Source organism: Amphibalanus amphitrite, unplaced genomic scaffold (genome assembly GCF_019059575.1).
Source record: "Amphibalanus amphitrite isolate SeventyFive unplaced genomic scaffold, NRLGWU_Aamphi_draft 000418F_arrow, whole genome shotgun sequence".
NCBI classification, from domain to species: Eukaryota; Metazoa; Arthropoda; class Thecostraca; order Balanomorpha; family Balanidae; genus Amphibalanus; species Amphibalanus amphitrite.
In genome coordinates, this window is record NW_024881912.1 from 442,569 (window position 1) to 467,102 (window position 24,534).

At 49.0% G+C, this 24,534-nt stretch overlaps 4 protein-coding genes across 5 annotated transcripts; 2 read left to right on the plus strand and 2 right to left on the minus strand.

The window, feature by feature from the left end:
* The first annotated feature begins 51 nt into the window (after window positions 1–51).
* Window positions 52–4,646, plus strand: LOC122391008 (pancreatic lipase-related protein 2-like). The gene is made up of 9 exons (XM_043384523.1): window positions 52–190; window positions 351–477; window positions 862–1,009; window positions 1,221–1,446; window positions 2,923–3,056; window positions 3,178–3,292; window positions 3,568–3,807; window positions 3,933–4,047; window positions 4,323–4,646. Exons 1-9 carry the CDS (start codon window positions 130–132, stop codon window positions 4,567–4,569), a joined length of 1,413 nt encoding a protein of 470 aa, XP_043240458.1. The 5' UTR covers window positions 52–129; the 3' UTR covers window positions 4,570–4,646.
* A 295-nt stretch (window positions 4,647–4,941) lies between these two features.
* On the minus strand, window positions 4,942–7,115 carry LOC122391009 (cilia- and flagella-associated protein 157-like). The gene has a single exon (XM_043384524.1). It carries the CDS (start codon window positions 6,542–6,544, stop codon window positions 5,183–5,185), a length of 1,362 nt encoding a protein of 453 aa, XP_043240459.1. The 5' UTR covers window positions 6,545–7,115; the 3' UTR covers window positions 4,942–5,182.
* A 5,542-nt stretch (window positions 7,116–12,657) lies between these two features.
* LOC122391010 lies at window positions 12,658–16,119 on the plus strand. The gene is made up of 2 exons (XM_043384525.1): window positions 12,658–15,194; window positions 15,524–16,119. The coding sequence occupies exons 1-2, from the start codon at window positions 12,747–12,749 to the stop codon at window positions 15,560–15,562; spliced, it is 2,487 nt and encodes an 828-aa protein (XP_043240460.1). The 5' UTR covers window positions 12,658–12,746; the 3' UTR covers window positions 15,563–16,119.
* On the minus strand, window positions 16,101–24,525 carry LOC122391011 (serine/arginine repetitive matrix protein 1-like). 2 transcript variants are annotated; one of them, XM_043384526.1, is made up of 9 exons: window positions 24,199–24,525; window positions 23,242–23,331; window positions 19,956–20,078; window positions 19,095–19,265; window positions 18,611–18,969; window positions 18,198–18,408; window positions 17,682–18,019; window positions 16,988–17,378; window positions 16,101–16,777 (listed from the first exon to the last, which is right to left on the minus strand). In XM_043384526.1, exons 1-9 carry the CDS (start codon window positions 24,226–24,228, stop codon window positions 16,430–16,432), a joined length of 2,061 nt encoding a protein of 686 aa, XP_043240461.1. In that variant the 5' UTR covers window positions 24,229–24,525; the 3' UTR covers window positions 16,101–16,429. The 2 variants fall into 2 exon arrangements, with proteins under 2 accessions (XP_043240461.1, XP_043240462.1); XM_043384527.1 differs by having other exon boundaries at window positions 24,205–24,515.
* Window positions 24,526–24,534: the final 9 nt, after the last annotated feature.

Sequence of the window (24,534 nt, forward strand, 5' to 3'; positions counted from 1 at the left end):
ATCCCGTTGTTATCGGGGTGCACGGGCTGGGACCGGCACACCTGGGTCGCTGGCGAGGGTCACACCACTCCGGCCATCGTGCAGTCAGTCTGAACACCGCCCGGCGGTCACATCGCAGCGACAGCCACCATGGGATCCACGGCACTCGGCCTCTGTGGCCTCCTGCTCTGTATCGGGGTGACCCGCGCCGGTGAGTAGATCGGGAATCAGATCAGATGGTAGGACATGCTACCTGCAAGGTTACCTTGTCGAGATTAGTGCGTGGAAGGGGAAGTGTTATGGAGGGCCTTTGGTTCTCTGTATAAGTACGGTAATCTCTGTCACATATTGACGGCCGCGGATGTCGCCAGATGACGTGTGTTACGAGGATGTGGGCTGCTTTACGACCGACTATCCGTGGTCCGATGCCAAACGGCCGATGCCCAACCTGCCCGAGCCGCCAGCGAACGTCGGCACCCGGCTCCTGCTTCACACCAGGTGACACATCACGACACGCTAAAAATTTATTTTAGTATGTAACGCTACTTAGGTGTTTTCGCATTTACATACCTAAAATTTATTGCAAGCTGTCTTAAAATTATTTGCATTCAGTGAGGTGGGACTCGTAACAATAAACGAGCTCAACAACAGGTTTCCTGTAATCACGACACGCTAAAAATTTATTTTAGTATGTAACGCTACTTAGGTGTTTTCGCATTTACATAACTAAAATTTATTGCAAGCTGTCTTAAAATTATTTGCATTCAGTGAGGATGGACTCGTAACAATAAACGAGCTCAACAACAGGTTTCCTGTAAAGATTAACCAGTGCACTGTTGTGATAAATGCGATGTAACGTTTGTGGTGTTACTCGCTCTGCAGAAACGCTGGCGAGAAGGAGGTGTTCTACAACAGTGATGACCTGGGAGACTTTGACCCCTCGCGGAAGACGGTGATCATGACCCACGGATTTAATGACGCTGGCGATACACGGTTCCTGGTTGAGTCCAAGGATCTCCTGCTCAAGAAGGTGCGCCACATCACCATGAAAAATATGTCAGTAAATCTCTTGACATTTTGTGCGAGATTCATTAAAATAGCAAAGCTTTGTTGTTATATAGATAAGTTTCAACGTAGCGTGCATAGAAATGGAAGAATACTAGGCTTGATGTTTGTAAAGGTACCTAGTTATTCTCTCTGGCCAGGCTCCTCTGACTCTCTTTGCCTGCTCTCTGTGCCAGGGCGACTACAACGTGGTGATTGTGGACTGGCGGGACGGTGCCAGCATCCCGTACCTGCAGGCCACGGCCAACACGCAGCTGGTGGGACGGCAGATCGCCCTGCTCGTCAACAAGATGATCAGCGCCGGCGCCTCGGCCGCCGACTTCCACCTGGCCGGCCACTCACTGGGAGCACACATCTGCGGATACGCCGGCAACGGCATCGAGGGCCTCGGCCGCATCACAGGTGGGGCGATCCTAGATCGGCGGTCGCCAGCAAGCAACCTTGTGGATATCGTGGTGACGTAGCTTGTGCGATTAACCCGGCACCGCCTGGGCTATTTCCGTACCCACATCAGCCTGGGGGGGGTCGGATCCGACCCCCCCCCTGTTATCTCGAGAACCAATGGTCGTATCGAGCCCCGCGAGGCGGCGTTCGAAAGGTCTCTACGAGACCTTCCCAAAGCGCTCTTAAGATTTTAAGATTGAGGTCAACTTTCGGGTCAAGGTCAGGTCAAAGGTCAAATTCAGGGGTTTTGCATGATTAGGCTTACGGACAGCGGAATCGATAGCTGCTGCTCGAAACTCACCACAAATGACCTCAAAGACCTAGTGAAGGTACCATGTGCGTATAGGGGTCATACTAAGTACGGGTCAAGGTCAGGTCAGGTCACGAAAGGTCACGGTTTTCACTTTCTGATACATGGGCGTGCGACACATGTTTTATGGCTTATTTTTCACGCCAAATCCGATGGTAATGGTTATATGTGACCCCAAGTCACTGTGCTGGTGATAAGTGTGCATTGAAAGCATAAAAAATCGTTTATTCCATACATAACTAAACGAGGGCTAAGGAAAAAAGTCAATTTTTCAACTTTTTATTTTTGACATAAAAATGCACTTTTCTAGACGAGCTTTGTCCCAGGAATCTAGTGGTGCCATTTGTTTTCACATGCGATGTTCAGAAGTGCCTCTAATTCGCGAAAATGCTTATGACGTCACCATGCCCTATGCATGTTGGAGCTATTTTTTACAATTTGGGGGTCAAAAATCAAGATAGAAAGTTGAAATTTGGGACATCTAATGTTCTAATAGAGCTCTATAACATTTATTCCGGTTTTTTGGAAATTCTCAAAATTTTGGATTTTATTAGCTGTTTTCCAAAAAATACAGTTTTTTGAATTTTTAGGGGTAAAAAACGCATTTTATGGAAAATCCGAGATAGCCATTTTAAAGAACTCGTTGAGCTGCGTCTTTTTATGTCCTCAATTTGCAATTTGCTTAAAATCTCGATTTTTGGCGATTTTTTAAACATTTACCATTTTTTGACTGAAAACGCCATGTAGTTACATCACTAAAATCGATATATCTCAAAAATTTTTGAAAATTTTTTCTTAAAAATTGCACAGGAGACGTCAAATTGATGGGGGAGAAGGTATGCGAGGTTTCAAGTTGATAGCGCAAGCGGTTCATGAGTTATTCAAGAAAAACGGAGGGGGGGGGGTCGGATCCGACCCCCCCCCCCAGGCGGTCGCGGGTTAAGTTTTAAAAACAACGGTTAAAGTTCCGGTCTCCCCGTTTTCACAATCCATGCAATGCAAGCGATGTCCAATAAAGTTGCTTGGCCTTCATCGTAGTTAATTAATAAATGTCTCGTTCGTGGTCATGTTCACAAGTGTCCACCCGGCTCAGCCATTTGAGCCGCTGTGTGCTCGTGCGCCAGGTCTGGACCCTGCCGAGCCGTACTTTGAGGACACGGATGTGATTGTGCACCTGGACCCGACTGACGCTCAGTACGTGGACATCATCCACTCGGACGGCCGCAGCATGGCCTTCCTCGGCGCCGGCTTCACGAAGGTCAGAGAGCGCTCGGTATCTGGTGGGACAGAAGCTAGGCAGAGATCGGGGGCTATTGCTGTTAAGTGCTGATACTTATCACAAATGTACCGTTTTCTACCCTCAGTGATCACTGTTTCAGGCCAACGGCCATGTGGACTTCTTCCCCAACGACGGCAAGAACCAGCCGGGCTGCGGTGACCTGGACGCCGAGATCGAGGGCCTCATCTGGGATCTGGAGACTCTCGACTTTGTCGGTACGATCAGTGGTGGATTTTTAAGCATTTATCTTTTCACAGCCGTGAAATATTGAGTTCGAAGTTGCAAAAAACTGTTCTAGTTAGTTGCTAACGCAAGACCTTCTACCAAAATAATTTTCAAAATAAAAATACCTAAAGTAAAGGACTGCAGAACAAGGCTGGAGGTATTATTATTTACCGACATTTAATGTCGGTAAATAATAATAATGTCGGTGCCACCTTACTTCCCTCATCTAACGAGGGCTAACGAGGGCCCATTTATTTTCGAGCAGCGGCGGCCGGCCTGCTCGGCTGCTCTCACGCCCGCTCGCACCAGATTTTCGTCGAGTCTCTCCGGGAGCAGAGCTGCAGCTTCCTGGCCTTCCAGTGCGCGGATTATGACGAGTACCTGGCGGGCACCTGCCAGACCATGAACACCGCGACGCTGGGCCTGATCGGATTGGAAAATATCGATATGAACCTGAACGGCTCCTACTACCTGCAAACCACGGCCGTCAACGAGGCGCTCTGCGGTTAGTGAGAGAGCCAGGCACATTTACAGTTTGCTTCCTATTTGTAAAACATAAGGGTGTAATATGAGTGTAATATACTTGCCTAATTATTCTTATGCTTACGCACGTTTGTAATGTTGTTTCAGTCAACTACTACGAGCTGACGGTGGAGTTGAACGCTGACCAGGAGGATACCGTCGGCAACATGGTGATCGTGCTCAACGGAGAGCTGGGCTCTACTGACCGACTGCCTGCATGGAGGTGGGAACAAGGCACATTTTTACTTACTTAAATGGTGAAAGAGCTGCTAGAATTGCACTCAGCTCCTAACTTTATTTGCTTAATGTTTTCGTCGAAATAAACAGTCGTTCGTATTATTTGCAACGCTTCGATCAGTTGCCCCTTTTCTCAACATCCCTCACTCCTTTGCACTCTTCCGCCATTTTTTACCCCTCACATCTCTGCCCTTCCCTCACCGTTCTGGCCTCAGTGACCCTTTGGTTCTCACTGTCCCTCACCGTTCTGCCCTCTTCCAGCGACCACGTGGACCTGTCTGCCGGCGCCGAGCGGCGCACCACCATCCACACGCCTGTCTCTCTGGGCGCGCTGACCTCCGTCGACGTCACCTACCACGACCACCACGGCACCGAGCAGCAGGCGCTCAGCGCCGCCGCCCTGCGCGTCAGCACGGCCGACCGCAGCCTGCAGGTGTCCACTCAGAGGTTCTGCTACACCGGCCCGCCGGTCACCGACAAGGCCACAGTCACCTACCAGGCCTGCTAGAGACAACGAGGGGACAAAGTCGGGATACAGTATGTGGAATGGCATAGTTTTGCTTGTAAATAAACGAGAACGAAGAATGACTGATGATCACTGGCCAGGGCATGATGTCGCTAATGATGCATGACGGAGCCGTGCGATAAATTGCAGGTTTCCAGTAATTTGTCCACCAGACGTCATGCACATAACTATGTGGAATGTGGATGCCTTAGAATGAACTCCGAATGATTACGCATCTGTCCGTGCTTCATGGACGGACTGGAGCGTCTGTGCCGTAATATCTCCGTGCATTGCGGAACAGCCTAACATCGCCGCAAGCAGAGTGGGCACTGTGGAGTGTGGAGCTTACATAAAATATTATGCAATAGGCACATAGGCAGCTCGCAGGTTTCAATATTCACACGCTGTAGATATGATGGTGACATAAACAGCAGATAATTTTCGCCGTTGCATTTCTGCTCATTGAGAGCTACAAAAAGCAATAGTTGAGACCATTCAGTCTGAGGCGATCATGCATTTCTAGGCTAAGATTAATCTAGGGTCTTGTCCTGATTCTGCCCTGGTTCAAGGCTTGATCTTGGCTGTGAATATATCATTACTACGCAAAAAAAGGCGGTCACTGGTCGCGGAACTCGGCCGCCACCTCCTCCAGCTCCCGGATGAGGCTGTCCGCCCTCTTCAGTCGGAGGGCGCCGTCGCCGCCGGGGGTGATGCCCAGCGCGCCGGTGCGCAGGCTGCGCGGCAGCTGGTTGACGGGCGGCGGCGGCAGCGGCCGCAGCCGGTGCTGCTGGTCGCGCAGGGCTGCTGTAGTCAGCACGGTCAGCAGCTGCTCGAGCAGGCCGCGCCGCGGCTCGCCGCCGGTGCCGGCCGGCGTCACGGCCAGCGCGCGGCGCACCACGCTGCCGGCGTGTGTGACCACCGTCTGGAGGCGCGCGCGCAGCTCGGTCTCCTGCTGGAGCTCCTCAGAGAGCCGTTCGACCAGCAGCGCCTGCTCGGTGCGCACCACGGCCGCCTCCTCCAGCAGGCCCTGCTGCTGCGACAGGCGCGCCTCCAGCTTCCTGACGCGGCACTGCTGCTGCTCCAGCTGGCCGGCCAGCTGGCTGTGCTGCTGCACCTCCTCCGTCAGCGCCCGGTTCCGGTCCTGCAGCCGCGCCAGCTCCTGCTCGTGCCGGCGCGTGGCGCTCACCAGCGACTGTTCGCTCCACTCTAGCGAGCTCAGCACGCGGCCGTTCTCCACCGCTCTGGCGCGCAGCGCCGCGTTGTCCGAGTCGAGGTGGCGCGCCTTGTCGGCGATCAGGGCCATCTGCGCGGTCAGACAGATGTTCTCGCGCAGCGTGCGGTGGGTGGTCTGGTTGACCCGCTGTCGGGTGGCCTCCTGGAACGCCTGCGCCACGGTGGCGATGTTTTTGACGCAGTCCTTCTGCAGCTGGTCGCTGTCGATGACGCGCTGCCGGTTGGCCTGGTAGACGCGCTCCTCGGCGTCCTGTCGCTGCTGCTCCAGCTGCTGCTCCAGCTCGCTCTTCTCGGCGAACAGCTTCTCCCGCATCCGGCGGAACTCCTCCAGGGAGGTCAGCTTGGTGGTCAGCATCTGCACCTCGGCGGTCAGCTCAGACTGCATGCGCTTCATGTCACCCTCCAGTTTGTCCTTCATCTCTCGACACTCCTGCTGCTCCTGGTTGCGGATGGCGTCCAGACCCTCCAGCCGCTCCGTCAGCTCGACCAGCTCGTCACGCTTCTGCTCCAGGCGCAGCTTTAGGAAGCTGATGACGTCAGCTAGGTCCGTAGACAGCTGATTGTAGCGGCTCGATAGGTCTGTATTGGATTCCTCCAGAGTTGCACATTTTGAGCGGCAGCGCTCCAGCTTTTCTGTAAGGTCCTTCACAGTGATTTCAAACATCTCTTTTGTGACCTCAGTCATGTCCTTCTCTTTCTTTTCCTTCTTCTTGCCCTTCTTTCCCTTCTTACCTTTCTTCCCCATCTTGATCGGCAAGCGAGTTAACTTTTGTTTAGCTTCTGTTCCTTATTACTGCTATCCACGTCGTCCTGAACCTCGATCAATTTTAAGCGATTAACGCTGGTCCTTACAACTCACACGGTTATTTAGCAATTACCAGATAGCTCTTCATACTACAAAGGCGCTTCACTAGTGTGCACTATCACGACGGTACCATACGAAACGGCGCGTCCAGCTATCGTTGCCCAGGTCACGTGGCTCCGCTGCTAATCTATCGTCTCCATGGAAACTGTTGATCGGTCACAGCTGAAGCTCCTGGCGCTGGCTACTCAGGCTATTATTATGCGAACGTCACGATGGTGATATATTTGACAGTATTGGTGGCACAAATGACTACAGATTGTTGAAAATATCTATAAATAATTTAAGCAATTTAACTCAAATTTTCAGTTGTTTCATTACACGCATAATGTCAATCGATAAACTTCAGGCAAAGTATGATCGAAATCAGCTAGCTATAAATCTGATGAAAGTTGTTTTATCCGCGGACAACGTTGGAGTGTTTTGACAAGTGATTTTGAAGTGCGTCACATTTTGTTATGATTTATCACTATTGTTTTTCGTTTATTTTAAGCGATCGCTAATTCTCGTGAATAAGGTGTTCACTAAACCCCAAAAAGCAATGCACCCAACTTTTCAAACCTTTCTTCAAGTGCCTAATTGCAGTCGAAACGCGGTAAATCATGCGTAGGTAAGATACTGGCTCAATTCTGATTTCTCAGCCGAAATTCAGAATTTAGATTTATAAGTGACTTAGTAAAATCGAGAGGAAATAGCATTGGAGGTAGATGTATGTAAGTACATGGCATTGAACACATTGAAAGCCATACAATGCTGCGACATGTGCTGTGCACAATATACTCGTATAGTCTCGCACATTTTAGATCACCGTTGGTGATGACTTACATTTATCTGTTAAATATTCCGGAGAGACGAGTCCTTTATATCAGAAATTGAATTATGAAGACGAGTCTGGTCATAACACGGGTATTGATGAGGTCTTATTACGACGAGATACTGGGTCGATGAAGGAGGAAGGCGGTCCGTACCTATCCAAGCTTCATTACGAGCGCAATCTCAGCGCTCGATACCTTTCATCAGCCCTCATCCCAGACAGGCCGGGAGAGGAGCCGAGACAGTGTGTCTACAGGGGTCCGAGAGGAAGCGTCTGATAGGAGAGCACCTGGGCGCCAGTCAGAGCCTCCAGGACAGTCTGATAGGGAGCGCCTGGGAACCGGATCAGCACCTCCTACCGTCTGGCAGGCAGCAATACTGGGAGAAGAGTTGCCGTCCCGCGGTCAAGGGATGGCAGCTATGTTTAAGGAGACAGAACTTTGGTTCAAAAGCCTGAGGAAGCAAGATCAGCCTACTACGAAACAGAAACGGTGAGATTGTATCAATTGCTTAGGTTTAATTAGGAAAATAGTTTACTTACCGAATGCAAATCGATTGGTGCCACTAAAGAGCACTCATTATTTAGAGAAGTGAACTTTTTTAGAGCAGATTAGACAGGAATGCCAAATCCTATTTATAACACTTATGCAGGTAATAACAAGGTGGGTACAGGTTTAACTACCTCATAATGTACCCGTTTTCAGGAAGTGCTGGTCGCTCTCACGCTCCCTGCCGGAGCTCGCGTGTGACCCATCGGACGTGGCCAGGACCCGCCAGAGCTCCCAGGAGAGCCGCCTTCGACGTCGGTATGGTGCCGCCCTTCCGTCAGATACAGAGCGAAATTACGAGGCTTATTGGATGAAAATGTGCACGGTGATGCTTAATCAATTGCCGCTCCACTACCTGAGTTCGTTTGACAGGAGACAAAAAGATTGTGTGGTTTGAGCATGAACAATTCTAGCCATTTGACTCAAGAGGTAGTAGGTACTTTATGATCGGAATTTTATGATAAATAAGCTCTTGATTACTTGTTGTCAGCAGCGATGTAAGATGTTAAACAATATTGACCTCCTGTTTATGTTAACATACACGAAGCCATACAATGCTGCACTAAGTCATGCATGAATTTAGTCGATCCTGTGGCCTGCATTTTTTTTATATTAGGTGTTCCGTTCCGTTTTAGGTTATTCAGACAGGTTGCTCTCTGTTTCCGATGGGCCCTCTGTGCCGTGCCACAGGACGGTGCAGGTCCAGCGTCACCTGGAGGCCCTAGTTGAGCAGAGTCGCCGCCAGACGGCTCTGCTGCTGCGCCGCCAGCAGAGAGCCACCGCCGTCCAGAGGTTCCTTCGGCAGCCCATCGCCGCCCCGCGTGAGTTATTCTCGCCATTGGAATCGCTGTCATTTTTTGAAGGTACCAAATATTACTGGAATCCATTCACTCGAGATTGGCTTCACCTAACTTCACCTCTTAGGGGAGAATTTCTCTGTTTGTGTTTATGGTAAATAAATGAAGGAGCAAAATAAACAAATATCCAGTGACCTATATCACTACTCTTATACTTGCATCATGTCCTGTAGTGTATGTATGTTACGGGCCAAGTGCGAAGGCTAGTCCGTTTGCGAACGGACTAGTCCATTCGCGAATGGACTAGGCCGTTTGCGAATGGCGGTCCGTTTGCAAACGGACTAGTCCGTTTGCGAATGGCCGGCCATTCGCGAATGGCCTAGGCCGTTTGCGAACGGACGGGTTTGTGGCGTTGCACTTAGCCGCCGGAAGCATGGATCCTCGGATTGGGGTACGATTCCGAATGAATGGGAGACCGCTGGTCGATGCAGGGGCGTCGCCGACGGGGGGGGGGGCGGGGTCGGAGGGGTCCGGACCCCCCCCCCACACACACACACACATTCTTGAAAACATGCCGGTCCGACGCCCCCCCTCCCCCTTTACACACACACACTTTTGGCCACGAAAATCGATCAAGAATAAAATAAAATATTTTAAAAACGATTTTGGTGCATTCTAAAAAAAAAAATTGTCTAAATCCGAGGAGTTTTCAGTATTTGGCGGGGATTACTTTGACTGACCGTCCGACCAGATCCCCTAGTCGAAAATCCGTGGCGACGCCACTGCGTCTATATGTTTAGTTTGTTCTCCGGAGCAGATCTGCGAGCTGGCGCAACTCTGGGTTAAGGTCTCCACACACCTGGTCCATTCGGGATGCGACTTTCCGCTGAACCCTGCACAACGCGGAAATTATAGCAACGTGTTGCCGCTGGCCAGGCTTCGGCCACCGATCTGGATCTGGGGGAGGTCAAATATCCCCGTGACCTTCGAACAGCGGAGAGTCGCGTGGTGTGCGGAGGCCGTTAGTACCGTGCTCCGGGCTCCCCGCTGATGACCCGACCTGACCTTGGTCGAGTTTGTGGCGCTCGATTCATTCTGCTCTGGTGTGGTGTACCGGGACGGTGCGGCTTGTGTGTGGTGAGTGCGGTGCGGTGAGTGTTCGAAAAACTGTTGTGTTGCATTGCATTTAACAATACGCGCACTGCAGGTGGGTTGCTTTCAACCCCCCTGTGGTTTTTCGCAGATCACGAGAAAACGGCGGCGCGCAGCAAAGCCAAATTTTGTATACCTTTTCTCCCATATTCTGCGCACATTGTGTGAAAATGCTGACTCCAGATGACCTCTTGCTGGATATTTCGCACTTGGCCTGACTTCGCACTTGGACTGGGAGCATAAACGCCCGTCCATTCGCAAACGGCCTAGGCCAACTGCAATAACGCACATGGACTAGTCCATTCGCAAACGGCCTAGTCCAAGTGCGTTATCGCACTTGGACTAGGCCATTCGCGAATGGACTAGCCTTCGCACTTGGCCCGCAACATGTACATACGAGTACATTTCTCGCGAGTCGTGAGACTATCGCACGATCGACAGTAGTTCAATTGGCGGCAGTTGATGGCAGTCACCACCGGCGCCTGAATACAAACTGTGCCGCATGAGCAGGTAGTAGATCCATCTGCAGACCGCAACCGCTTGATAGCAGCAGCCATCTGCGCCCCAATGTAGATTGTGCCGCATTACTGCTAGTAGTTCAATCTGCGGCCGCTAGATGGCAACCGCAATCTGCGCCTGAATGTAGACTGTACCGCAGGGCCATGAGAAGTTACATACGCGGTCGCCAGATGGCAGTAGCCATCAGCGCCTAAATGTGATCTGTGCCGCATTTTAGTAGTAGTTGTGTCAATGGCCGCTAGATGGCAGAAGCATCCGGCGCCTGAATGTAGACTGTGCCGCATACCCGGTCGAAGTTCAATCTGCGGCCGCTAGATGGCAGGAGCATCCAGCGCCTGGATGTAGACTGTTCCGCATTACTCAGGTGACCGCGGCGAAAGACGAGAGGGCAGCCGTTTGCTGCCGATTTGCAGTAGCGGCGGAAGACATTCATTTAAGGGGGGGGGGGCACTGCCTAATTTTGGTCCCATTCTTTCCATGCAACGCCCATAGGGCTAACCTTAAAATGCCAAAATGAAAGGGGGACACCGGACACGGTGCCCCGGTGCCCTCCCCGTTCCGTCGCCTATGCGGCGATTTGTGCGAGTAGTTTGTTATAATACCGTGCAATTATTACGGTAGCACCGAACTCCGTCATTACATGAATATTCGATTTTTGTTGCCGCGAACTGCCGTTCGTCATGAATTGTATTTGAATCACTGATCGTCTTGAGAGTGGAAGAAAAATCGATTCCCGATGGTTGTCCTGCTGAAGATCAGCGTAAAAAAACAGCTACGACGAGCATTGCTAAAGTCATTGCTAAAGCAGTCACACATTAAGGACCACTGCATAAGTATATAAGAGATGAGGCATTTCAAGCTCATGTTCAATACCCGTCAGTCGTCACAACATTCACCGGTTTTAGGGGCCAGGACGACATAATGAACTTCCGCAAAGCTCGTCAAGGAGCGGCGAGCCAACGAACAAGCGTAATCTAGATTCACTCGTATTTATGTTTGCCTGCTATATTACCCATGATGCCGTTTGTTTCAGAGTTTACATATGAGAACACGGAACAAGGATATGCCTGGTGAGAGATATCGCTTTTTTGCATACACATTACAGAATCCTTGGCCTTGGGATAAGATTTTATTCAATAAGCATACCTACGTTGGGGCTAAAATTGAGTAATTTAATGTGCTTTTACTCTGCAGTTATGTCATGTCCAACACTGCAACCACCAGGCATTTAGCGCTGCTTACATCTAGTTATATGATACAAAAAGTGAAGGAGAATTCGAGTTTCGTGTGGATCCTGTCACTACTATTCCACCACCGTCTCACCCCACGGTGCCGTTCTGCTGTGACAGCCGGACTACTGTGCTGCGTTTCAGCTGTCCGCTGACGGGCCCGTGCGGCTGCCGCGCCACCAGCGACTCCTCTGCTGAGCGGCTGGCGTGGCGACAGAGCGACCCCGACCTCTGCCGGGAGAGGACCTGCCCGGGAACACCGTGCCGCGTGCCGTGCTGCGAGCCGTTCTACACGCAGCAGGCGGCGGCAGAGAACCACCGCTATCCGTGGCGAGGAGCGGCACAGAATCACGGTCCTACTCAGCAGCGCATAGCGCCGAACTGTGACTCATTGCCATCAGAACTGACCCAATACTACAGCCCTTCTCAGGGCGGAGTGGAGCAGAGCTCCAGGCCTCAACAGGGAGTGGCGAGAGATTACAGTCACCCGCACCAGGATATCTCACCGAGTCATACCTCTCCACGCCCCAGAGCACCATATAAACCTAGCCTCTCCGAGCAGGAAAGGTTCCATCCTTCACACCAAGAAGGCATCTCCAACCACGGCTCCACGCAAAAGGGTGCTGCACAAAACCAAAATCCCTTTATGCAAGCATTCGGCACCACCCAGCGATTTTGTGGGTTAGCTCAGCAGCCAAAGGCGGAGACTGACGATCACCAAACCACTGCACAGACAGCTGCTCCAATGCGCGTTTGTTTCAAGCAACCACCAGAAAGTGATGTCCAACAAAACTGTCCAGTAGCGTCGGTACAACAGACAGCACAGACTAACGAAAACCTGCAGCGGGACGCCCCAACTGTTGGAATCCTGCAGCAGAACGCCCCAACAGCCCGAGTCCTGCAGCAAGACTCCCCAACTACCGGCATCCTGCAGCCGAGTGACCGGTCACGGCCGCCACCACATCCGGACAAAAAGGTTCAGCGGCGCGCATCAAAAGTTACATTTGATCCTATAGTGGTTCTCAAGATGGACAAAAACAGAGTGGAAGCATTACCAGAGGTAGCTGAGCAGGATGCAAATGAGATTTGCAATGCCAGATCAAAAACTAGCGAACGTCAAATCATTTCTAAATCACCTGAAAATACAAAGCCCACATCAACGAAACAAAAGGTTTTCACCGTAACATCTGTCATAACTAAAACCACAACAGATCGGAGCCATCAAAGCGAGGAGACATCAAACAACGACCCAAGCTCACTCCTCGAATACAGAAAACGTAAAGAGGTGACCACCCAGCGGGAACAAGGCATGGGGAAGAACCTCCAGGATATAGCGGAGCACGAACCTCGTTGCAAGATGCTGACTCAGCAGCCGACAGCAGACGATGGTGAGAATCAGTCTCCTTCATTCGATCATAACGACCAGGAGTGTTGCCAAGATGTGGACGCAGCAGCCCAGCTGTCAGTGGTAGGTCGTCAGTGCCGTATGAGCCCGCGCAGCCCTGCTAAGAAGATGAATGCAGTGAAGTCAGGAAAAATTAATGCCTTTGAAGACAGCAAATCGTCGAGTGCTGTTCCTCCAAACAGCATATATCAACAACCAGACCAAATAGGGAAATCTGAAACTGCAAAACCTGCAATGTCAAACGGTCAAAATCAAACATCAAAATGCGTATATGAAGAGAACAAGGATAAATACTTTCAAACTTCGCCTTTAAAAGATAGAGCAGCCAACTTTTCTGTCAGCAGCGCCACGGGTTTTCACCCACAAGACACGACGGGATGCTGTAACGAACCGTTTATGCCAGCGCCTTCGAACGAAAATGTGTTTCCCAATGACCAGGCATCCGATGCCGCGCAGAGTATTCACAGCGATAAAATGGGCCAGACTCCCGCTGTGGAATGTGGTGCATCGCGACAAAATACTGTAGACGCAAACGAAAGACTTGCACCGAAGAAGGAAGAAAGCTTGAGGGATACTGCTAAAGATGATCAGAAAGCATTCTTCATCGATATTACTACCGGTGAAAGTTGCACAATTGAATCTCTGTCGTCTGATTCGTCCCGTTTCCGAGGAAACCGAACGCTATTCCTTCGACAGCTACTCAGTCAACAGAAAATCGACGAAGCTGAGCACAAAACAAAAACAAAATCTCCACGACCAGCCCGCAGACGATCGGCTAGTCAGGGCAGAGTAGAAAATGTCGAGAGGGGGATGGACGCCCGTCTTCATAAGGCCAGTAAAACGAAACAGCATTTACCATTACTACGAAGTGGAGAGCGTACCGAAGTGCCATTCGTTGTACCAGCTCAGCCATCGGCACATTTTGACCTCAGATGCTACCGAAACCATGACTGTGCAGGCGAACCGCATGGGTCACCGCAGCTTAGGAGACGTAATGCCACTGAAAGACAGTACTATATAGAGCACTGGAAAGGAGGTAACATTTGCAGAGCTCAGAGCTCCAGCATAGCCCCTGAATCCTCGCTGCAACTTGAGCCACAGCTCGACGCCAGAGGTCATCACGTGTCACCGGCGGACGGTTGGACAAGTCGATGTTCCTCGGGTCATCACCAATGCGTTAGGTCGCATGCCGATAACCATGCAAGTGCGCCCTGTGCTCTACAAGCCCATACCGGCCATAGCCAGGTAATGAGCGAGGACTGTGTTCATTCAGTATCCACGATCACAAAGCATGAAACACCGTGGTGTTTTTGGTCCAGCTCATGCGACCCTAAAGAAATATTTGCTCAACACCACCACCACGGCTCTGGGCCATCAGATCGTAGTCTTGGGAAGTCTTCTCGACACGTGTCGGCCAGTGATGCCGAGGTCCAAGATATGTCAACGTTCGGACAAGCTGATGGCGAATCACAGCCAGGAACAGATTCGTTGCATACAGACACAAGACATAAACCCCTTACTACTGATGAATCGCGTGCAGAAATAACGGGTCCGCATCTTTATAATGACCGTCTTTCGAAGGATCCCTATGCCGATCACCCAAAAGAATTCGTGCCCTTGTCTGACGCTCAGCAGCTTCTAAGCACGGAGGAACGACCGGAAGATGAAACAAGCCGGCAAAGGATGACTCTCGGACCCACGACCCTCCTGACAATGGATGAAACCACTTCACAGATAGACAAGACAGGCCCTGTGCTCCAGAACACCGCAGTCTCTAACACATCACCACCTGAAGGATCTGGAGCTTCCAATCTCCTCAGCCAAGCTCAGCCACGCGACCAAAAACGTCCTGGAGCTAATGAAGGAAAGCCGAGGGTCTCCCTGCTAGGCCGGGGGCAGAGGGTCGCATCTAGAGGTCTTCCCTCCGCAGACGCGAAGAACTGGACGAGTGTGACGCTGGTGTCGCCGCAGAACATGGAGATGACATTCTCTCTGAGCACACATCTGCCCGACATCGGCGACCGACGCGGCCAGAGCCGACCACGTCAGCGGGCCAGCAGCAACAACAGCGTGAGTTTCAGTCCCTGAACTGTCCTTGTAGCTGAGCACAACATAAACCACACTACCTACTCTCAAAATAAAGCATTTATGTGAAGGCAGTCCCATCAACATAATTCCAAATGGAAATGTTGACTGATTCGCGTTGCAGCGTTTCACAAATGACAGAAAGACCCCAGATTATTGGCATCCGCCCCACAATAGCATTGCAGTTACATTGAGTCATTGAGGTGAACGATATCTACAAAACTGTTTATCCATTCCGTGTGATAACCATGCAACCACGTCCATACACCCTCAACCGAAAGTCCGACAATTGACTCTGTGTCACTGTGCTTCAGGGCCTGGGAGATCCCGCCACCCCATCGCAGCACCGATGAGGCACACGATGTCGCGTCTGAAAGTTCCGCGCGGGAAACATCTGGCTACAGCAGCACCATCGAACGTCGCCAGCCCCACTGCCGAGCGTGGACCAGACGGCAGCCGTGTCGTTCTCGTGGTGTTCTTTCCTACAGCTATCAGCTGCCTGCAGTGCAGTGTCCCGTGATGTGAGTGATGATTGCTAGCTTTGCGCTACTGTCGTTCACAGCTAATGCCGTCCACGACTAGTACTATAGGGTTACCATTATCGACAAATGAGAGCAGGAAAACAAATGAATTGGGGAAATATAAAAAGAGAGCGTTAACAAATTGAAAGACGAATGGAAGACTAGACGATGTAACATGTTTTATTGTGGTGTGAAAGTGTATACAAATATGTCGTGAATCTTCGGCAAAGGGGCAGCATTGGACCAGATTGGCGCTGTGGACTTGTTCGTCAAAATTTTCAGTAACACTCACTAGGTCGATGTTATCCATTCGATCGGTATGTCAGGTTTAGCACTCACAAAGAACTGATTTCCAACCGCAAACATAATAAACGACAATGACCGGTGTATTTCAGTGTCCAGGAGGTTTGTGTAAAAACTGACTTTCAAGAAACAAGACAATGTGACCACTTCGAAATCAGGCAAACAAATGCTGCGGCGTCACTCACAGTCCAATGAGCACGGAAGAGCCTGACACCAGTCGCAGCGCGGGAACTGACCGTCCGTGTGGTAGTGGTCAGCCGATGGCCAATTCGGGTAGTACACACACTGCTTGCCAATGGTGATCGCGTCGACACGTGAACAACCCTTCCCACAAGACACTGCAACATCTCCCAGAGTTCACAATAGCGCGACTCCACCCAGTGGAGGTAGACCAGCTCACTCCTCACTATCGTCCGACGAGGAGCCCTCGTCAGACTCGCTGGCCGATTCATGTTTCTGTCCTTTGCTCTTCATAGAGCGCAACGCTTTTTCACGGAGTTTCTTCTCCAACTCTTCCAGATTCCCTTCATCACTTGACGACGAATCCGCATCGTCGTCGTCGTCGCTATCACCCCGTCTCGACTTCCGACTGCTTTTTTGTTTGGGCTTTTCTTCTTTATCATCCTCTTCATCGTCATCACTCTCATCGCTTTCGCTGTCATCTCGACGGCGACGCTTTTCCTTCTTACGCTTCTTGGCTTTATCTTTCTTTTTCTTTGCTCTCCGTTTTTCTTCTTCGGAGTCCTGTAAAGTAAAAAATGGGAATTAATCACACATGACACGCACATCGGTATCGCACATGAAATGTTTGCCCGACCAGTAGGCATGAGGCTCCAGGGTGATTAAGTGTACTTTACACAGACATGACATTCCGTGTTAGGGGTTCAGGGACGTAATGACAGTGTAGCCATGACGCCCCTATGAACAATTTCAATAGAAAATCATATATCCCACCTCTTCCTCGGATTCGCTTTCGTCCGTGCTGGGCTTCCTGCGTTTCCTACTTCTGCGTTTCTTCTCCACCTCCTCTTCTTCCTCGTCTTCCTCCTCACTGGAGCTTTCCTCCTCCTCTGAGCTACTGGACACTTCCTTCTTCTTCTTCTTCTTGCGCCTGGGCTTCCTATCCTCCTCTGACTCCGCGCTGGATGCGCTGGCCGACGACTCTTCTGACTCGCTCTCCTCGCCTGAGGAGCTGGACGAGGGCTCCGGCTCGCGGCGGGATGACGGCGCCGGCCGCCGACTGGTGGCCGGGGGTGGCGGAGACTCCCCGCGCCGTCCGGCACGCTGTGAACGGACTGGCGCCGGAGCAGCTACACGCTCCCTGCTCTCGCGGCGGGGCGGTGACCTGTAGACACAGTGATAAAATGAGGAGACGGTTAGGCAAGAGAGATTTTGTGGATAAATCCATAAAGGAACAGACGAGCAGTAATAACAACACAGAAAGAAACCGCCAGCGCAGAGAGACAGAAAAGCTGTAGAGTGACCCACCATACAATGAAAGGGATGATGAGGTAAGGCAGAGACGTTGTACTCAAAACGAAGATAAATAAGTGTAGCATACAACAATAAATAGCAACAATGCAAAAAGTGAAAAGTAACATCAAGAAAGACCGGCGAGGCCGATACATGACGGAATCAAGCAGCCTACCTCCTGCGCGGTGACCGACGCCTCGGAGACCGCTCCCTGTCTCTGCGGACCAGCGGCTCGCGGTCGCGCTCCTTGTCTCGCCGGTCGCGTCGGTCCCTGTCGCGATCGCCGTCGCGGTCTCTCTCCCGCTCGAGGTCCCGGTCCCTGACGCGCCGGTCGCGGTCTCTGTCTCGCTCGCGGTCCCTGTCCCTGTCGCGATCTCGGTCTCTCTCGCGCTCCCGGTCCCCGCGACGGTCCCGCTCCCGAGGCCGCCGATCCCGGTCGTGGGACCCGGATCGGTTGCGGCGACGTTCTCGGGAGCGAGATCTGTCCCGGCCACTCCTCGAGCGATCGTGCTTCTGAAACCAAGGAAAGAGCGTGAGCGGCTTGGCATTCACATACCACACATGGTGAAAACTCAGCTAAAACAGCACACACTTTCATTGCAGGAAATATGGGCTTACATCAAACGAGTTTTCACAATAGTATCTGTTACATATAAAATGCATAGTTACCTAGTCTAAAACTCATGCGTACCTTTTCGAGCTCATCATCTGATTCTTTATTTGAACGATACTTCCTCTTCTTTTGAATGGTGTCCTCCTTCTTCTTTATTTCAAAGTCGTCGGATTTCTTCGAGTCTGACTCCGGTTCCACCTTGACAGCCTCTGCTTTCACGTTTGACTTTTCCTTTCCATCTTTCGTGGCATCCTGCTTGTCAGCGGCTTCCGTAGGCGCATCGGTAGACCTACGGATTTAAACAAGGTGGCATCGCGTCAACAGTGTCGACTCTTGAAAGGCTTTACGACTATATTGCACTATATCGCATGTTTTTCGACCCGATACAAATATAAATTTATCTACCTACAGAATAATACTGCATAGTAAAGCAAACAATAGCACATCGCAGCAAGACAAAAATAAGACTAACACAAGCATCCATTTCTCACCTATCATTTTCAGACGCTGCCGCTTCCTTTCGGGCTAGAGAGGCAGCAACCTCAGCCGCCTGAGCGACGGCCGCCTCCATAGTCGCAGCATGTGCGGTCGAGCCGTTGGTGGGTTCGGTGGCGCCCTGTTCGGGCACCTGCTCATCAGGCCGGGCGGCGCCGTCGCCCGAGCCCCGCTCTCGGCGCGGCGAGCGGCTGCGGCTCTTGCTCCGGGAGCGCCGCCGCCGCCGCCCGCTCCGCTCCCGGGACCGCGAGCGAGACTGACGTCGGGCGTGACTGACATTGAGCTCCTTCTCGACACGCTCGCGCTCAGCCTCCACCTGCCGGCGGATGTCCTGCTCCAGGCGTGCCTGGTCCTCCTAAAATGACGATAAACAATGGGACGTTCGCGTATCGTTAACATCATGTATGCATAGCTCATCAACACAACCACTTTCACAGCTTGCGTGCACCAATGATAGCAGTCCGAGTGAATTATACGTACATTTCGTCGCCGGATCTCTTCCTTCTTTTGTTCGATGAAACTGTCAGGAATGCCACTTGGATTCATGGTCGCTGAACTGAGCAGTCCCCAAAGCTCATGCAGGAAAACACGAGCATTTTTGCCGTTGAGGAACCCTGTCAAGTTGATCTGCATCTTCTTTGGATCTGGGTTCTGAAAGCAAGCAACAAGCCTGAACTGGACACAACATTTTCAATGCACCGTGAAGATACCCGAAACTATATGGCTTGGACGATCGCTAAGCCAGCCATTTCAACATCGTTAGAAAATGTTAGCTGCTTAGCATCAGCGGATCGGTATTATGCTTTAGAGGCTTTATATATCTTTGCAACAAAGAAAACGTTCGATAAACGATCTACTCTGCTCAGAAGCTTCATCCCTTCACCCTGATATTGACTATAATCAGCACGGCTTCGTCACGTCTTATTGGAGCTAACCTATAGACAAAATACGAACAAACAAAGACAAATGATTTAGTAGCGAGGGAAGTTAATAACTTATACAATATATACTGAGGTATATGCTTACTAAATACTTGTATACTAAAGCAAGTATCAAAGAAAAAGCTATTGGTGCATCAGGGTGACCGTCATGTCACGAGCTATGTGTTAAACCAGAGACGTAAGAATAGTTTAGCTTATAAAACCTCCGCAGTGAAAGGCCGAATTACACAGAAACTTGGCGTATCGGTGGGCACCTACAATGTTTTCCATTTACTGATTTTTATAGGTAATAAGAAATACAGCAATCAAAGACCACAGCCTTATTTTAAAAGGTTCAAGCAAACTCGAAAGTGGCACTGATCAGTTCAACACTTATGAGACAACCCTCCATCAAGAGTACCCTTTCTTCCAGCTGGTTGAAGACGAACTCAATGACGACGTCATCTTCGATGCCCAACAGCTGCGTGATCCGCTGGGTGATCCACGGCTTCAGAACATCAAGCTTCACACGGGTCATGTCGACCTGAAAGGAATATGGTGGGATGCGTGTTACATACACGCCATGACATCAGCGTGGAAGCACCCATCGGATTTAAACAATAAGACCGCCAGTTTAGATATTGCAAACCCAGGCTAATGGATTCAACATTCAGGCTAGCGGGTTAATTTCAACACACTACAGAAATGTCTTATGATGGCGCATGATGGCCTTTGAAGGGACTTTAATATATAATGAAAAGATACATTTCGGATATGCCTAGCATGACATTGAGTCAACAAAACTATATTTATTTTTAACATTCCACATGTATGCAAAGCAACACAACAACAAGTGGCAGCACTAGCAGAAAAGTAAGTTGACGGTGAGCGTGATTATTTGATTCAGCAAGTAACGCACCTTCGAAATTATCGACGTGTTGACTGTTACAGGTATCTGAACTAGCAATCAGTTCAACAGTCTGTTACTTTACCTATGTACGGCCTTACCTGGGTCGGCACTAGAGTGTGTCATCGCTCAACTCGACCGCGGTACAACTAGTCGGCCCCAGGATGAAAATGAGAATAGACCAGTAAAACATTGACCAAAGGACGTGGCTTCACACCACCATCGCAACTAACACTTCACGTGATAAAATACACATTACAGTTTCAAGGGGAACATGTCTAATTGATTTATGTTAATCCATTTCTAATAAGATGCTGGGACACCTGACCAATGAATAAACACCAATGTAGAGGACGCACGTTGGCAGGAAATTCAAGGAGTGCAAAACAGGAAAGAAACAAATTGTGAAGTTTCTGTACAGTCATATAGCTATCCAATAAGTCTGTGAACGCTGATGACATAATACATATCTAATGCATTAACACAATGACCGTTCACTGTTCTTTGCTTCCAAAGCATCAATAAATGCTTTCTTAAAGCTATTTCATTAGTTGGACGTTTCGTAGCTAATGCGCATCACAAATGTTGGTACTGCACTAGCATAGCACACCATCATCCATATTAAATTAAATACGATAGAGAACTTTATAAAATACGTTTCTCATAAACATCAAACATTTCCGGTCCAGAGTCCCACCATCAAACTGATCATTAGACCGAAGGGTAGCGTTGATTGAGCACTGTTTAAACCTAAAAACATAAAGAGGGATATTGTTATTACCAGTTGTCTGCTGGGAACACACAATTATAAATATTATGTGTCTGGGTTTCCAAAATCAAGTGTACCTACTACCTTTATCAGGCTTTAAAACAGTCGTTCAGTGGTAATTAATGAATAAACCTTAACCCTCGTCCGTATGGGGGGGGGGGGGGCGAACGAAATAACTCGCGTAAAAAGCGGCCGATCGCGACGAAACTTTCAGTACCCTCGATTCAATCAATTTCACACCTACTCTGAAAATTTCACGACCCTGATCCAAATGACCTTTGACCTGTGACCTATTTCTTGAGGCCATGTTTGACTGGAATCGCGATTCGGTGTATATCGGCTTGTATCAGCCGCGCGTTTGCAGTCTTTTCGTGGTTTCAAGCGTTGAAACATGTGATATGATGTTGGTCCCATGCATTAGGATGGGTGTCAAGGTCACCTGAAGGTCAGGTCAAGTCATTGACCTTTGATGACCTCGGCTCACTTTTTCGAGTTTTACATGTTTCCAGGCTAGTTTTTGGAGCTGAATTCGAATTTGGCAACCATTTGAACATTTACGAAGTAGTTTTGGTGCCTTCGTAACATGCCACGAAGCTGTCAGAGGCGGTTGACACCTACTACGAATACCCGGCAGGACCCCTACTGGTTGACCTGACCTGACCTGACCCGACCTGGCCTAAATGCATGAAGACATCATCTGTGATCAAAACTAACATGATATTCGTGATCAACACCCCGAAAAAAAACATAAAAGCCACACATTACGACTTTCTAACAGGTCCCGGGGGAGGATCCAACGGACCCCCCTTATACGTTCGCGGCTAGAAAAACACCGACAACATACGGGCGAGGGTTAATCCTCCATAATGTCACCACTCTGCAAAATGGGATACAGGAGGACAACGTAGTACTGATTTTACTGCAAGACCATATTTTGAGACTAAATGAGATTGGGCTCAAGACTTAAGCTTTGCAAGGGTTGAACTAAGTTGTGCTAAAAACAAAAAACAAAAATAAAAATGCTTATAATCCATTTTAAGACCATGGCTTAAAGTGACACTCCCACCTTAACATTAGTTTTGAGTTGAGATAGCCAAATTGGTGGCCATGGCCTGCAAATACCGGTTTGGGCACTCACAACATCGACAAATGCTTTAATTCGGAGATATGGAATTTCAAACTTGCAGTTTTCGGATTCTAAGGGGCTAGTGCATTGGTATGCCCCCTTAGAATTTGTGACGTCAGCGGAGATCTAACGATTTTTAAATCTTTTACTAAAACGTTTGGTAGCACGCGGTGGTATATGCTGCTTTGCGCGCAACAAATGCCGCACTTTCAAATAAAGTCGCTAGGAACAGCGGAGATCCCAAAAAGTAAACAAAAGTAAAAGTCTAATATCTTGAAAACCGGTGAATATTTTTCGATGAAATTTGGTAGATATTCGTTTTCGCTCTTTCTGAACCGAGCGACATCACTTTCGTGCCAATTCATTAACTTTTTTGAAGGTGGGAGGGTCCCTTTAAGACAAACACAAGCTTTTGAATAAACTTTTTGAATGAATACAAAGAAAATTTGAATGACTGGAAAACCAAGGAATGTTAAGTCAAATGACAGAAGAAGTCAATTTTCTATGCTGGGTAAGTGTAATATAATTTTATGTGCATATTATTCATGAAAAATAATATACAAGTGAAGCAATAAGTCTCCACACAGATGACAACTTATACCTATCATTTGTTTTACTACAACTACATGCTCAAATTTGGGAGCTGGCACAGGCCTACTTTGAGGTTTAGTGCCCTTTTTGATAAACAATGATATGACTTAGGTATGCTATCAATGAACTTTTCTCCACTGACCATCAACTTACTACAACCTGAGATTGTTGACATACACAATTTGTATCCTTCTTTTCATTTTTGGCACCACTGATTAATGCTGTCTGGATGGTGAAAGGTTGTTTCAATAGGGATGGGAGAGTTTGGAGACCAAAAACACAGACAACAAAAACAAAAGCACTGAAAACTGTACCTTCTTTGTTAGGTTATCTGAGAACCTCATTTGCTTCATCATTTTCTTTTCCTTGTCGCTGAAGCGGTTGTCCTGCTCAGCAGATGTACCCTGAAAAAGGAAAACAGTAGGGGCATGCCCCACTGTTAGCACCTGCTTTTATCCATCATGTGCACTCACCACCACAAGCTAACTATAAAAAATGCAGCACAAAGGACTGAATGAGAGGTGGAATGACATCACCACTAGGATTTGATCATCTACCTGCTCCTTAAAAGTCTTCCTGATAATGCTTTGGCATAATAACACACAACAGAAGAATAGCAAATATCATGACATAAAAATGAAAAGAAACAATCAATCAATAATGACAGAAGGATGAATCAAAACTGCTGCCCTTTCAATGCTGAATAGATGGCATTGAAAGGTGCAATCCAGTGAAGGCAAGCTGCTGAAATAGGGCAACAATCACAACAACAAAAAAGGCAGTCATTGTCAAATGTCATTACCTACTGTGGCAAAACAAAATTATATCCATGATCTTCAAAGGCACATAAATGAGTTCACTTGATAGGTATTTCAAAGAAATAAAAAGATAAAACAAAAATGCAAACACTTGTGAGAACACCAATATTATCATAGTTGCAGAACTCTGCCATCAGGGGCTGGGGTGCTCACGCTCGAGTGACCTCAACCATTCACATCAGTGGCAGTTAGGGCTTCAGTACCCCTATAGTGTTACCAAGTAGATACCAAAACTTTGCAATCCTGCACTTATCAACTATCCATTATTGTGCAACCTTATTTGAAATAATGGTGGAAACACAGGTTGAAACTTGAAAGCTGAAACTGAGCACACCAATTGAATACTGAAAAACATCTTTTAAAAAACTTTACGCTGCATCCATTTACTGATAAACCTGTGGAAATTATTATCTAATTCATAAAGGCATGCACCAAATAAAAAGGCTTAACAACTCTCACCCGGAAAAAGCCTGCGTCTGCCATCTCTCCCTTTGAACGAGGCTACGACGAGGCTGAAGCAGTAATGAAAAGCTGAAGCCGCAGAGGCGGTAAGCTTTGATCTTCAGTGAGCGACTGCTAACTACGGCACTCCCCTTTGAGCCATTCTTTCTCAAGAATCACAGTGAAGCGGTACGTTAGACCGTTAGACACTCATCTCATCTCATCTTATGGAAAAAAATAACGCAAATTTTCTTTTTGCACTGTGCAGGAGCAGCAGCAGCCCTCTGCAAAAATGTAGAAAATAAATGCTGCGTGGCAAAACTTTTACAAATACGGCGCACAAATAAG

Coding starts and splice junctions, on each gene's coding strand:
- LOC122391008 (XM_043384523.1), top strand. CDS start 130: ATGGGATCCACGGCACTCGGCCTCTGTGGCCTCCTGCTCTGTATCGGG. Junction 191..350: donor TATCGGGGTGACCCGCGCCG/GTGAGTAGATCG, acceptor GGATGTCGCCAG/ATGACGTGTGTTACGAGGAT. Junction 4,048..4,322: donor GACCGACTGCCTGCATGGAG/GTGGGAACAAGG, acceptor GCCCTCTTCCAG/CGACCACGTGGACCTGTCTG.
- LOC122391009 (XM_043384524.1), bottom strand. CDS start 6,544: ATGGGGAAGAAAGGTAAGAAGGGAAAGAAGGGCAAGAAGAAGGAAAAG.
- LOC122391010 (XM_043384525.1), top strand. CDS start 12,747: ATGGACAAAAACAGAGTGGAAGCATTACCAGAGGTAGCTGAGCAGGAT. Junction 15,195..15,523: donor GGGCCAGCAGCAACAACAGC/GTGAGTTTCAGT, acceptor ACTGTGCTTCAG/GGCCTGGGAGATCCCGCCAC.
- LOC122391011 (XM_043384526.1), bottom strand. CDS start 24,228: ATGGCAGACGCAGGCTTTTTCCGGGTGAGA. Junction 19,266..19,955: donor TCAACCAGCTGGAAGAAAGG/GTACTCTTGATG, acceptor GCTTGCTTTCAG/AACCCAGATCCAAAGAAGAT. Junction 18,409..18,610: donor GCAGCGTCTGAAAATGATAG/GTGAGAAATGGA, acceptor TTAAATCCGTAG/GTCTACCGATGCGCCTACGG.